The 13,183-nt window shown below is 38.5% G+C and overlaps 1 protein-coding gene across 13 annotated transcripts in view; it reads right to left on the bottom strand.

Moving 5' to 3' along the window:
* Positions 1–13,183, bottom strand: part of ATP9B (ATPase phospholipid transporting 9B (putative)) — a 118,411-nt gene that overhangs the window by 80,126 nt on the left and 25,102 nt on the right. For 7 of the 13 annotated variants that reach the window (XM_083746878.1, XM_083746873.1, XM_083746879.1 and 4 more), the window contains exons 5-7: positions 12,747–12,855; positions 6,815–6,873; positions 3,672–3,723 (exon numbers count right to left, since the gene is read on the bottom strand). In XM_083746878.1, coding sequence (XP_083603004.1) covers positions 3,672–3,723; positions 6,815–6,873; positions 12,747–12,855 — 220 coding nt within the window. The remainder of the gene's footprint in view (positions 1–3,671; positions 3,724–6,814; positions 6,874–12,746; positions 12,856–13,183) is intronic. The other 6 variants (XM_083746877.1, XM_083746875.1, XM_083746876.1 and 3 more) reach the window with 2 other exon arrangements.

Genomic DNA, 13,183 nt, shown 5'->3' with positions numbered 1-13,183 from the left:
CCTCTCATTTTTTTTGCCCAAGTGCAATACTTTACATTTCTCCCTGTTAAAATTCATCACCTGGTGATGCTGCAGCCCAAACCTAGAAACCTTTGTGTGCAAAATACCACAGACCAATGACTCTCCCTGTATAGTCCCCAGATAATTTTGTGTTGGCCAACACTATATTAAGAACTGCTTTATGTGAGGCTCTTAAACCAGGTGTATGCCCACATAATTCCTTTAGTTCATACAAACCTACTTTACTACTGAGATGAGTTGATTCTTAGCACTCATGTGCAGCCAATACATTCAACTGATATATAAAGTACATTAACAACTTTAATGATTCTTAGACCACCACTACCAGTAATAATTTGCCTTAACAAAGCGCTAAACAAAACTCCACTTTAAAGACATGTAATATGTGAGTAAAAGCAAAGATTGAACCCTCTCGAGCAATTTGGAGGCCTCTCAAGGGAAGAAGAGGAGGCAGCCGTATTGTATTAATGGAAGTCTGTTCTGTTCACAAATGGACATCACTGGATTCCCACTCTCCCCTCCTCTCTCTGTGCCCTTTCCGAATCTGCTCCGGGGGTTGGGGGAACCCCTCCGGAACAAATTTAGGGGATGTGCAAGCAGAAGAGAGGGGGGAAGTTCCATTATGCAAGTTGAACTCATTGTACTGACAAAATGATTTAGCTGTATTTCACCCATACTTATTAAGTAATACACAGCATTCATTTAGCACTGACACCCTGGGCTTCTTTGGGCAGAAGGGCTGAATATAAATTTAATAAATAATAGATATAGTGTTTCAGCATTGAAACCATTGTATATATAGGTTGGTATTTTAATGGAAGGTGTGATGTTCTACACAGAGTTCAGTTCCGCCTTAACAGTGGAAGTCCCTGCATTGCCAAAATACCCCTCCCCACCCCTGTCCCTCGCCTCCCACAAAAAAAGGTCAAGGGCCCTCAGGTCAAGTAAATACCTAATAAAGTGCCAGCAGCAGTCAAAAAAAATGCACACCTCTGCATTCTGGCCCTTATTCTTGTGTAAATCTTGCAACATCACTAGAATGTGGGTGAAAGACACCCCCATATTGCAGCTGAAGGGCTGAGCCTGATAAAAATTAACTTGCCTAATACCACTTTGCAATTCATAACAGGGGCAAACTTTAAACCAAGGATTATTTTTCCTTTTCAGCTCAGTCTTGGCCACTACACTACACCAGCTCTTTAAGTATTAGCATATTAAGTATACGATTAGTATACTTTGTATTAATGCTATTATTCCACTTGAGTTTATGTATAAAACAATAGGTGGAACACATAAAAGCGATATTATTCAGTGGCTTGAGATAGGTGTCAAAACATTGCTAGCCTGAGTTAAATCAAATGTTAAAACTGGAATAGGAGCTGAGATACGGGAACAGATTAAAGTAGTTTGGACAGATTGTTGGCAGTCACTCATGCCCTGAAGATAAAAGTTTATTTGGCCGTATGTGCAAAACTTCACTATAGTCATTTGTCATTCTCTGTAGCAATACATTTCCCAAACTTTCTTTCGTTTCAAGACAGGTAGGTTTTAAAATGTATGGTTTCTAAACATAATAGATATTTCCAGAACACGTGCCACAACTATTACAGCCTTATTATTCTGTAGCAGTGCTTAGAAAGAGATAGGAGGTGACACCTGAGTTGAACAGCTGAATTCCAAAGTGATACCACATTTTCTGTGCAATTTCAGAGGTTCAAAGTGTCAAACATCCTTGTGCAAAAAGCCACAAAACACTTATCTGTAATTAATTATAATGTATAAATGCACAAAACAACTAAGTAACAGTTTTAATGAAATGTAACAGGTCTTCTTTCAGGTTACCTGCTACAGTATTTAACATAATTCTGTAATTTCTACAAAAAATTGGAGGCATAGCCAGTAATATAAATTCAGCACTGCCGTTAATTTGAGAAGGCATATCTAAGAAGACTTAACTAACTACCCAGAATATATAAAAAGCAAAAGTAGTTATGCTGGTCCATAACAACCCCCACCCCCCAGCACCACAATCCACAGGTGAACAATATGATACAGCTACCTGTTAAGTGAATAAACACAGGAATACACTCACCACCTCCTCCTCCAGCACAGTCATGGTGAGGAGGAAGCATGCAAGCTTCAGCTTCCACTTTGAATTCTACTAAATTCTACCATAATTTTTTATTCTTTTTAATTTTTGTAGAATCACTTTTAATTATACCAAAATTAACCAGTTTGTCGGTTTTGATGACTCCTGCTTTAAAAAAAATATGTTTAGGCAAGCTCACCCATGTATGCAACTTTAACATTTAAAAATTGCTGATTTTACTCATATTTTGATAATTTTTATGTCAAAATGTTTTAAGGTTTGATTTGATCTGTATTTTAAATGAGTATCTTATTGCACTTTGTGCAAACTTCATAGAGATTTTTGTCAATTAAGCAGGGTCTAAATCTTGGTTAAATAAAAATAAATAAAATAATGATGCAACAATGTGTAGTTAACTGAAAGCTTCTAAACTACTCCTCGCAGCTGTACTAGAAGAGAGGGGTGGGATGAGCATTATTAGCCAAGGTTAATTAACTATGGCTCAGCATGACATCTAAACACAGCTACTATATGAATTTATCACATCAATGTAATATACCAACAGTGTAATCTTATGTATATTTACTCAGAAGTAAGTGCCATTGATTTTAATGGGGTTACTCCCTAGGAAGCGTTAGGACTGAAATGTAAGACTAGAATTCAGAGCACTACAAACTAAATGAGCAATATCTGTTGCACAGTTCCACAAGTAAACAACCAGCTTTTGTATAATCTGTATGCACTAGAGATGGAGGAAATGACAAAAGAGTCCCAAGCTAAGCCGATGGACAAGATTGCCAACTACCAGGGCACACGCCAATTCCTGCTGGGATACCACCACAGTAGTAGAGCTAAAACAGAGGCCTGGCTCTATTGCCAAGATGAAGGAGACATCAGCTCCTACCAGGAAGAGACAGGGAGTGTGGTCAAGCAGAGCTCCAACAAAGCCTGTAGCCACTAGTTCAGGGGTCAGCAAACTTTTTCAGGCCAGATTTAGAAGCAGATTGGGCTGGATCCGGCCCCTGGGCTTCAGTTTGCCTACCCATGCACCAGTTCATAAGCCAGCCAGTCACCGACAATGAGCATCAGCTCTCAAACAACATGGATTGGGGGGGGGTGTGATAATGGCCTCACAGGCCCTTCCATCTTAAATCTAAGAAAAAAAGCTAGCATCCAAAGAGTGGATGTGGCAACTCCACCCCACCATATGAAGCTAAATTGTGCATTGTCTGTGATAGGGGTTACATATCAGTTCACAGAAGACTACATGGGCATGCAGTTTTATTTTCTCCCTGCCAGGTTTGCTGCCTTGTACAAAAGACATAGCTTTTACACAAATAGAATCATGATCCTCTCTAAAGCTGTATAAATTCTTTTTATTTTAGATCAGGTGTTCCTATCTACTTAAAAAAGAAAAGTAAAGAAAAAAAGCAGAACTACAGAATCAATCCAAGAGGATCCATTTGAAAACAGCAATAATATAAACTTTCAGTTACTATAATCACTAGTGTATATCCTTCACAAAGCATCCACAGAACAATACCAGGAAATATCAACATACCTGTTTTTTCTGAAGTTCTCAGAAACACCATGTCAGATGGAATTCGCTGATTCTGTTGGGGGGGAAGTACAGCATGTTTGTTATATATGTATGTGTGGGTATATACAGAGAGGGGGGCATTTAATTCTAAGAGTTGAATCCCATATAGTCATTTTGTTCATGGAACAGAATTACCCCCTCTTCTGTGTACCCCTGAACCCACCCAAATCTGCTCCAGAAACATAATGACTTGGTTTCCAACAAATACATTCTTTATTTATACAAACTAGTAATATTTCAATAAGCAGCAGTTCTTTAAATTAAGTACTTACTTACTTACTTACTTACTTATTTATTTAAGTGCAACACAAGAAAAGTTTGGGGGCCAAAGGGATGTGAGCGTGCTTACACAAATCCCTTTGCCTCTAAAGCCATCACTGGGTCCGGCACTAGGATGAATTGAACCAAACAACTGTAGCTCAGTAACCATCTGACAATCACACTTCTAACCTGGATGGCTGGGGGATAGCACTTGGGCATTAATTTTTACTGCATTCTCTCTCTCTCTCTCTCTCTCTCTCTCTCTCTCTCTCTCTCTGTGTGTGTGTGTGTGTGTGTAATATTAGCAAACTTAAACCATCACTTTATGGTCTACATATCCCTTAAAAATTATGTCAATTGTCCAATGGTGTTTCAATTCTCTTCCCCTTCTTTTCATTTTTTTAAACTATGTTTAACTTGCTAAATTCTCAAAATGCTAAAGCTAACGGGTTGATTTTGTCCTTAGCAAATAGGATAAAGGCAGCGTTAGCATTTTGCCCATATCACAAGATCCACAGTTACAAATAGAAGACATTAAGTACAGTAAACATCAAAACAGCAGCACTAGTTTACGCTATCACTTTTCCTCCAACAGCCTTTAAGAATCAGGCATTTTAGACTGAGAACCCCCTCTGCACAGTGTCTTTGATCTCTGATCAAATAAATAGCCTTGCATTGCTGCTGTAAAGTATGTGTGTACACACACACACACACACATAAACACAAAATGATGGGAAATGCAAACCTTTAGCATTCTACAGAGAAATAACAGAAGAGCCTATTCCAACATCTAAGAAAAGCAAATGACATGAGAATGAGTGTAGAATCTCATTTCACTCTGTCAGATTTTTTTTTTAAATACTGAAATTTTTTGCATATTCTAAAACCGTCCAGATCCTTCCTATATTGAGCAAAAAGTCTTTTTATATAGTAAGGTGAAAAGAGAAGGTACAGAAAAAATATAAATCTTACTGAAGAACATGAACTATATTGTATATTCAATACTTGTGAACCTACTATCTGCAAAACTGAGAGGAGAGGCAAAAAGAAACTTCAGAAGTCAATAAATCATTCCTTAAATGACAAACATAAAATCAGATGTGCTGTCTTTATATAGATTAACTATACATCTTTACAACTTCTCTTTTAATGTTGACATAAACCTTTTAGTCACATCTCAGGTTACTAGCGGTATCCTTTAAAACTGTTCCCGTTAACAAGCTGAAGCTTTGACAAAAATGCAGCTCTCTCACACACCACCAGACATAATTAATCTTACCATCCTCATTACAATGGCAGGATACCAATAAAAACAAGTTCTCATATTTGTAAGTTATGAGTTCCAATTATTTGTCTTTGTAACAAAAGTAAATATTTAAAATGATAAAATCCTTCATACTGACAACAACGGTTGATAAAAATCTACTTTAGATTTGCTAAAATGAAATAAATAAAGTAAGCCCTACCAATTTACACCAATTAATTATTTGGGAGCATATCCAGCTGCAACATTGCTGGAGCTATGCAAGTGTGGACCCAATCGCCCTGATCACCCTTGGGCAGGAAATCATTGCAAGCTTTATGTAATAACAAGGCATTATCAAGATTTTAAGTGTGTTCTCTTGTATCCTTTGTTCAGGGCTATGACTGGATGAATCCCAAGCCGGAATTAAGATTGCCGGAAGAAATATCAACAACCTCAGATATGCAGATGACACAACCTTGATGGCAGAAAGTGAGGAGGAATTAAAGAACCTTTTAATGAGGGTGAAAGGGGAGAGCACAAAATATGGTCTGAAGCTCAACATCAAAAAAAAACAAACGAAGATCATGGCCACTGGTCCAGCACCTCCTGGCAAATAGAAGGGGAAGAAATGGAAGCAGTGAGAAATTTTACTTTCTTGGGCTCCATGATCACTGCAGATGGTGACAGCAGTCACGAAATTAAAAGACGCCTGCTTCTTAGAAGAAAAGCAATGACAAACCTAGACAGCATCTTAAAAAGCAGAAACATCACCTTGCCAACAAAGGTCTGTATGGTTAAAGCTATGGTTTTCCCAGTAGTGATGTATGGAAGTGAGAGCTGGACCATAAAGAAGGCTGACCACCGAAGAATTGATGCTTTTGAATTATGGTGCTGGAGGAGACTCTTGAGAGTCCCATAGACTGCAAGAAGATCAAACCTATCCATTCTGAAGGAAATCAGCCCTGAGTGCTCACTGGAAGGACAGATCCTGAAGCTGAGGTTCCAATACTTTGGCCACCTCATGAGAAGAGAAGACTCCCTGGAAAAGACCCTGATGTTGGGAAAGATGGAGGGTGCAAGGAGAAGGGGACGACAGAGGATGACATGGTTGGACAGTGTTCTCGAAGCTACCAACATGAGTTTGAACAAGCTGCGGGAGGCAGTGGAAGACAGGAGTGTCTGGCGTGCTCTGGTCCAGGGGTCATGAAGAGTCGGACACGACTAAATGACTAAACAACAACAACAATGGGTGACATCCAGCAGTGCCTGTTTGACTGCAATGGGCTTCTGACTGCGCAACAGGACTTTCTCTTTTTCTGTTTTCCCCCTGCAGCCTCACTGTGCACCTTAAAAATCTGCTCTGGAAGGTTGGTGTACCTTCGAGAGCAGATGGGGGGCAGGCTGCTGGCATAAAATTAGATAATGCCCATTAACTACATATTCTGCTTGAAACCTGCTCTGTGGCAGGAAATTATAGAAAAAGCAAAAACAATAAATGTATACCGGCTAATACTTTAAGAGCTCTTATCTGTAGTGTGTGTGTGTGTGTGTGTGTGTGTGTGTGTCCCCAATCTAAAAAATATTTTAAAATACCAACCTTTTCCACTATGATGAGATCGCCAACTTGAATGTCTGAGCTTTTAACTTGCACTTTACCTTTAAATAAATAAAAAATAAGTCAACATAAGCAATAATCAAGAAATCACAGACACATTTTACTCCTATGCTGACTTTTGTGGGAGTTTTTTTTTATCAAATAAATGTTTTTTTTAAAACCATTAAGAAGCTTACTTCAATACAACTAGCTTTAAAATAACTGTAACATCAATATAGAATTAAATCTCTGGGAGAAATTTTGGAAGAATTATTTGAAATTTACTGCACGCTATACACTGTAAGAGAACTATATGAAAATGATTCATAGATAGTATTTAACTCAGAGTCGATTGGCTAAAATGTACAAAATGTGGAATCGGATTTGTGTTGGAAATGTAAAGAAGTAGAAGGAACATTTTTTCATACGTGGTGGGCAAGCACATATTGGGAAATGATACATAATGAGATGAAAAAATGTTCAAAACAACCCCCCCAAAAAAGAGCCTTTATGGGCCATATTTGACAGGTAAAGGTAAAGGGACCCCTGACCAATAGGTCCAGTTGTGAACAACTCTGGGGTTGCGGTGCTCATCTCGCTTTATTGGCCGAGGGAGCCGGCATACAGCTTTCGGGTCATGTGGCCAGCATAACTAAGCCGCTTCTGGCAAACCAGAGCAGCACACCAAAATGCCGTTTACCTTCCTGCCGGAGCGGTACCTATTTATCTACTTGCACTTTGATGTGCTTTCAAACTGCCAAGTGGGCAGGAGCAGGGACCAAGCAACGGGAGCTCACCCCGTCGCAGGGATTTGAACCGCCACCCTTCTGATCGGCAAGTCCTAGGCTCTGTGGTTTAACCCACAGCACCACCCACGTCCCTTTTTGACAGGTAGGCCCAAATAAATTATGATGTCAAGTAGAACCAATCTCACCCAAAAGCAACATTTGGTGCCAAACGCAAACCCAAACAACTAAACCCACTGATTTCCAGCAAAATCAGTTCCACTCAGTAATTCTGATGGAACAGTGAGATGAAAAACCAATTTGGCACTTGAAATTAATTTTTCTTCTGCAAAAAAGCAGTTATTGGTTGGTGCAATGGCCATTAACACCAAGAAAACATACACTTATTCTTCAATAATTAATGAAGATAAATTATAGTAAACATAGCATTACTCTGAGTGTCACAGGAAAGGCAGGTGAGTTAAACATTTAAATGAGAAACACTTATTAATACCTATTAATATGGGAAGTCTTGAAATTCATCCTCCTATCTGAAAACCTAAATTTGGCATCCAGAATACAGCTGACTCCCGAACATATCTCAGATACTATTTATTCCCAATCATCCTGTGAACATCTTGCATGTCTAGAACCTTTGCTTGAAAACTACAAAGTATCATGCACTAAATGCATGTATCCCAATTCTAAATACTTGTGTTTTTACTAAATAAGTACCATAGGGGGTAGACCCCATCTCCACTTCTGTGAAGTAATGCTCATAGTGGGGTGATAGCACTTAATGCCTCGTGAGGTTGGTCTCTTGATTTATTCTCAGAATATGCCTTCCTGTCCCAAAATTCTAATTTCTCACAACACGGTAAGAGTTGTAGTTATGAGAGTGAGACTTCTGTTTTACTAAAAAGCTTCGGTAAAAACATGTATTATCAAACTGCTGCTCTGAAGTACAGAATGTGTAAATTTATCCTTCATAGCATAGTGCACATTTTTATGAATGCGGTAACAGGGACAGTTGTTTCCAATGCAAATGTACAAATTCAGGTAAGTTTTACCCTATGCCCACTTGTTTGCAGGGGGGCTGGTAGAACATACTTCAGCAATAAAAACAATAATTTAAAACCTTAAGATGTCTATAAACAATTCTCCTTTGACTATTAGAACCAGTAGTCATTTGATAACACTTCAGAAAACATACAAATTATATAATATTACAACTTTGGAAAGACAATTTGAGAAAAACATCAAATGCTATTCATTGAATAAATTATTTTTGCAAACTATTTTTTCCTTCTAAACACATCTCACTAGCTAAAAACACTCTTCACCATCTGTGTAATTGCCAATAAAAAAGTCCAAAGCTGTCAGAAGTGACTGCATATTGAAGCTTTATAGTCCACCAAGGCGCAAGCCTTTGCCTAAAGCCGTATTGTGGAACTAGAACACAATTAAGTGTCTATCATAATTCATTACACTTGAATGGCTCAAGAAGATTGCAGTGGAGTTAAATAAATATAATCCTAGTCTACGAATGCCAACAAAAGATGTCCACAAACAAGGTAAGCAAAATTATGCAAATGCTGTAGTAGAAAGAATGTTAAGCCTCCTTTCAACATTTCTCTTCAAGATACTGTCTCTGTTTTGGTTAGTTAACCCGGTTCAAGTAAATAAATAAAAATTCCAAAAATGTGCTTAGTCAAAAAAGCTAAACCTCTGGTTATTTTCGAATCTGCATCCTGCCCTTCCAACTCACAACAAAATTATCAAGGAGGTGGTTCACATAAAAAGAAGATGACAATTTTCTAAAACAAGCTGTTATATTCATGCAAAGCTCTGAAATTTTGGGTCAAGAAATTGAAGCAATGGGAGATCAATAGAGGAATTAGAACAGGAGCAAACAGAAAGCAGTAATTGGTGAGAAACTGACCAGGTACTGAAGAATAATAAGCCTACAAAGTGCTCTTAGGCAAGAAACGTCAGTAACTGTGACAACTGTCACATTTTAGAGACGCAAAAGCATAGTGTCACCCAGAGGGGGAGATATTAATAGTCATGCCATTGTAGAAAGGGTATTCCAGTCCAAACGATTTTGGAATCTAGGACACTCATTTTGCAGGTTTAGTAAATAACCATACAATTGATCCCAGAATAATGGATCACATGACTGTAAACTCTTGGGTGGGATATACCATATATACTTGAGTATTAGCTGACCTGAATATAAGCCGAGGCACCTAATTTTACCACAAAAAACTGGGAAAACTTATTAACTCGAGTATAAGCCGGTTCACCACACCACAAACCTGGTGGTGGCGGCAGCAGCGGAGTGAGGGTCCTTTCAGGCTGCTCCTTCCTCCTTCTCCGCCTTTGCCACTGTCGGCGGCGGAGGAACGAGCAGCCCAGTTCTTCCTCCGCCATTGCCACCACCACCAGGTTTGTGGTGTGGTGAACCGGCTTATACTCGAGTCAATAAGTTTTCCCAGTTTTTTGTGGTAAAATTAGGTGCTGAAATGTGCACCTAAAAAATGTGCTGAAAAAGTCGGCTTATACTCAAGTATATACGGTATGTACCTGTCAGTAATAGTGGCTGTACTTCTATTTTAATCAGAAGAGCCATGGCAACAGTACTAAGACTGTTCAAAGAAGTTACTGTACTGCTTAATGCTATAACTATTAAAATAGCTATATTGATCTATGATTCTTTGTGAGACCTATAGCTGGTACAGCATATACTAAATGCCCATTAATTACAATACTACCTATATGATGCAGGGGGAATGTTGGAGTTTCGTATTAAAGACAGCCACAAGGAGCACCTTCCAATATACAAACTCCCCCTGCAGTAGCTGCATTCCAACATAACAATAAGCTGAGAACCTTGGTTTAATAAACCATCCTGTGTATGAGCTGATGCACCTGGTCCAATCACACCCACTTTGATCTTCCCTTCATGCAAATGAATATACAAACCACAAAGAGAATAGCTTAGCATTATGTCTGAACTGGAACAAATGACTTGTTTCACCAAGAAAAGCCATGAGAACTAGCCAGCCTTAAACCAAGAGTTGCTTGTTTATGAATCTTAACTTGTTAAGGAGAAACAAATCACAATCCTGGGTTTGGACATAACGTTAAGCTACTCCCTTCTCTGTTTGCTTACCTGCTTGTACAACCAGGAGTGATAAGGCTGTGTGTACAAGCAAGCAGCTAATACACATTAAGGTCTATAAAGCCAAGTTTCTTGGCTTATTGGTACATGCGAACATGGTCACTGAGGAAATGCTGTCCGTGATACATCTGTCCTAGGTCAGACAGACATCGCTAGACTTCACCCAATACCCTTAGTAAGAACAGCATGCACACAAATGAGCTGGGAATTGGGAAAACATACTTCTGCTGGTTTTCTCCAGAAACATGATTGCAGGATGGAACTCTCATTATCAACAAACTTGCTCAGTTCAGGCGCACAACAAAAGCACAAAGGGAGTGGGGACATAAATTTAATAACTAAAAACAATAAATAATAACAATATGCATAAGAGTCTGGTGGGGGGTAGAGGAGAAGAGAACTTGCAAGCGTCTAGGCAAGGAGCAGAGAGGGAAAAATACTCTCTCTTCCAAGGATGGCATAAGTAGAGGACTATAAAACATGAATTCCTGGCATTGCCTTTTAAGAACTAAGGCATGAACTTCCCTTGTTATGCATCATGAGGTTATGAAAGTTTATGAAAGTTTTACAAAAGATGCCATTCCTGGGGGAACAAAATTGTTTTTAAACAAGTGTGACCTTCCATTCCTTTGTACTCATTTGCAGTCATTCTTCCCTCCATCTGCTGTTATTTCAGAACAAAGGAAAAGGGAATGCATCCCCATTGCTGAGCCATTGCCAAGGCAACGGGACCAATGCACCCTGCCTTGCCATGCTTTGGTAAGTTGCACTGCTTGCAGTTCTATGTAGCAACTTTCACCCCAAATAAGTTATTGTCATACAGTGCTGCATGTGACTGGTTGGAATAAAAGCGGGGAAGAGGCTGAAAGTAATGTACAACAGATGGACAGAGTGCACATTTGGATACATATTTGACTAGGTATCCATAGACACATTCTGCCCCTACTAGTCAAATGAGCACAACTGGGTTGTGTATGAGGGTGTTTTGCAACATGCAGAGAGGGAGAGCAAGCCTACATGAGTGTTCTACCCTGAACTGGCCCATTAGGAGCCACAAAATCTCCTGCAATACTAAACTTCCTTTGTGGAGATCAGAAGGTTTTCAGAAAGTGGCAAACTAAACAGTAACATAAAAATGAAGCAAGCCACAATTAAGAGATGATAGAAAATCTCTACATACAGAAAGAATACTCAATACATGGAGCCATGAAATAAAGTAAATAAGCAGTATAAGCTTCAACAAAAGGCATCATTTAATGGAAATTTATAAGCAGAGTTTTAGTTAATAGTATTCATTTTTGTTCCAAAGGCTAGCCATGGATGAATGCATATGGATGATTTCAATGTATACATAACAGAGGGAAAATGGAATGTTAATTATTGTTATATTAAACACCAAATAAAATTAAAATCTATTCAGCAGTTTTACCAAATATATTGGCTTATTCTTTGAGTAAGATCAACACAAGAGAGAAATGTATGCTGTATTTAACATAACCTTTTGCCTTTGATAGTTTCATCTTTGAAGAATCTAGTGCAGACATGCACAACCTTTGAGTTAAATGCAATCCATGATTCATACATTGTTTATTTCAGGTTATAATGCCAGCATTTTAAAAAGAATTTATACAGCACTCTTTAGAGAATTTTGGCATATGTATTTTATGTGTGATAAACTCTTATGCCTTATTCAAGTGATAGTGATTAACATATAATTTCCATCAGTTATAGCTAGTGGTAGTCTTGTTAGTTTCCCTCAGTAAAATCTACTAGGCCAGCATAATTTGTGACCCACTGCACTGAATGAAACCCACCAACCATGTATGGCAACCTTCTATTTGCTGCCTGTCTAGGATTACAAACACAGGAGACTGTTAAGCACCAAACAGGCCACAGTATATGCTAATAGGCTGTGTTTCTTTTGGTTGGCCATAATTTGGAGGTCTTGTTTAAAGAAATAGCACTTCACACAGACCAGAAAATATGAATGCTATTCATTATTCACAGGGAAAAAAAGTATGCCAACCTCTTATTGTAAGCTTGCTATATAATTGAGAGTTCATTTCCTTGTCTCGCTGGTAACGACGAAATTCATCAACTGCCTCTCGTAGCACTGTGACAGCCAAAACAAATCCCTGTTTAAAATATAACAAACATTTCCCGAAATGGAAAATATTTCTATTAAAATCCACAGATAAGAAAAGCATGCGCTTTATATTTCATTTTAGTAGGACTGTTTGGAGTTTTGTTGTGTCTTTTCTTCCCTTTTGCCAAGGCCATAGTTATTCCAGAACAGCTGAGGAAAATTTGAGACATAGCCAATGATTTCTGGAAACATTTCCAAAACATGTGATAAAACTATTGAACAGGCTCTCATCACAAGAACAAAATATAGTACCCTCCACTCAAAGCAATTTTCAGATAAATTCACATCTAAAAGGCAATGGGATGGTTCATATGCAA

This window comes from Podarcis gaigeae (assembly GCF_964106915.1).
Source record: "Podarcis gaigeae genome assembly, chromosome: 7".
NCBI classification, from domain to species: Eukaryota; Metazoa; Chordata; class Lepidosauria; order Squamata; family Lacertidae; genus Podarcis; species Podarcis gaigeae.
The sequence above is the reverse complement of the archived record's forward strand: the minus strand, read 5'-3'. Positions and strand labels throughout refer to the sequence as shown.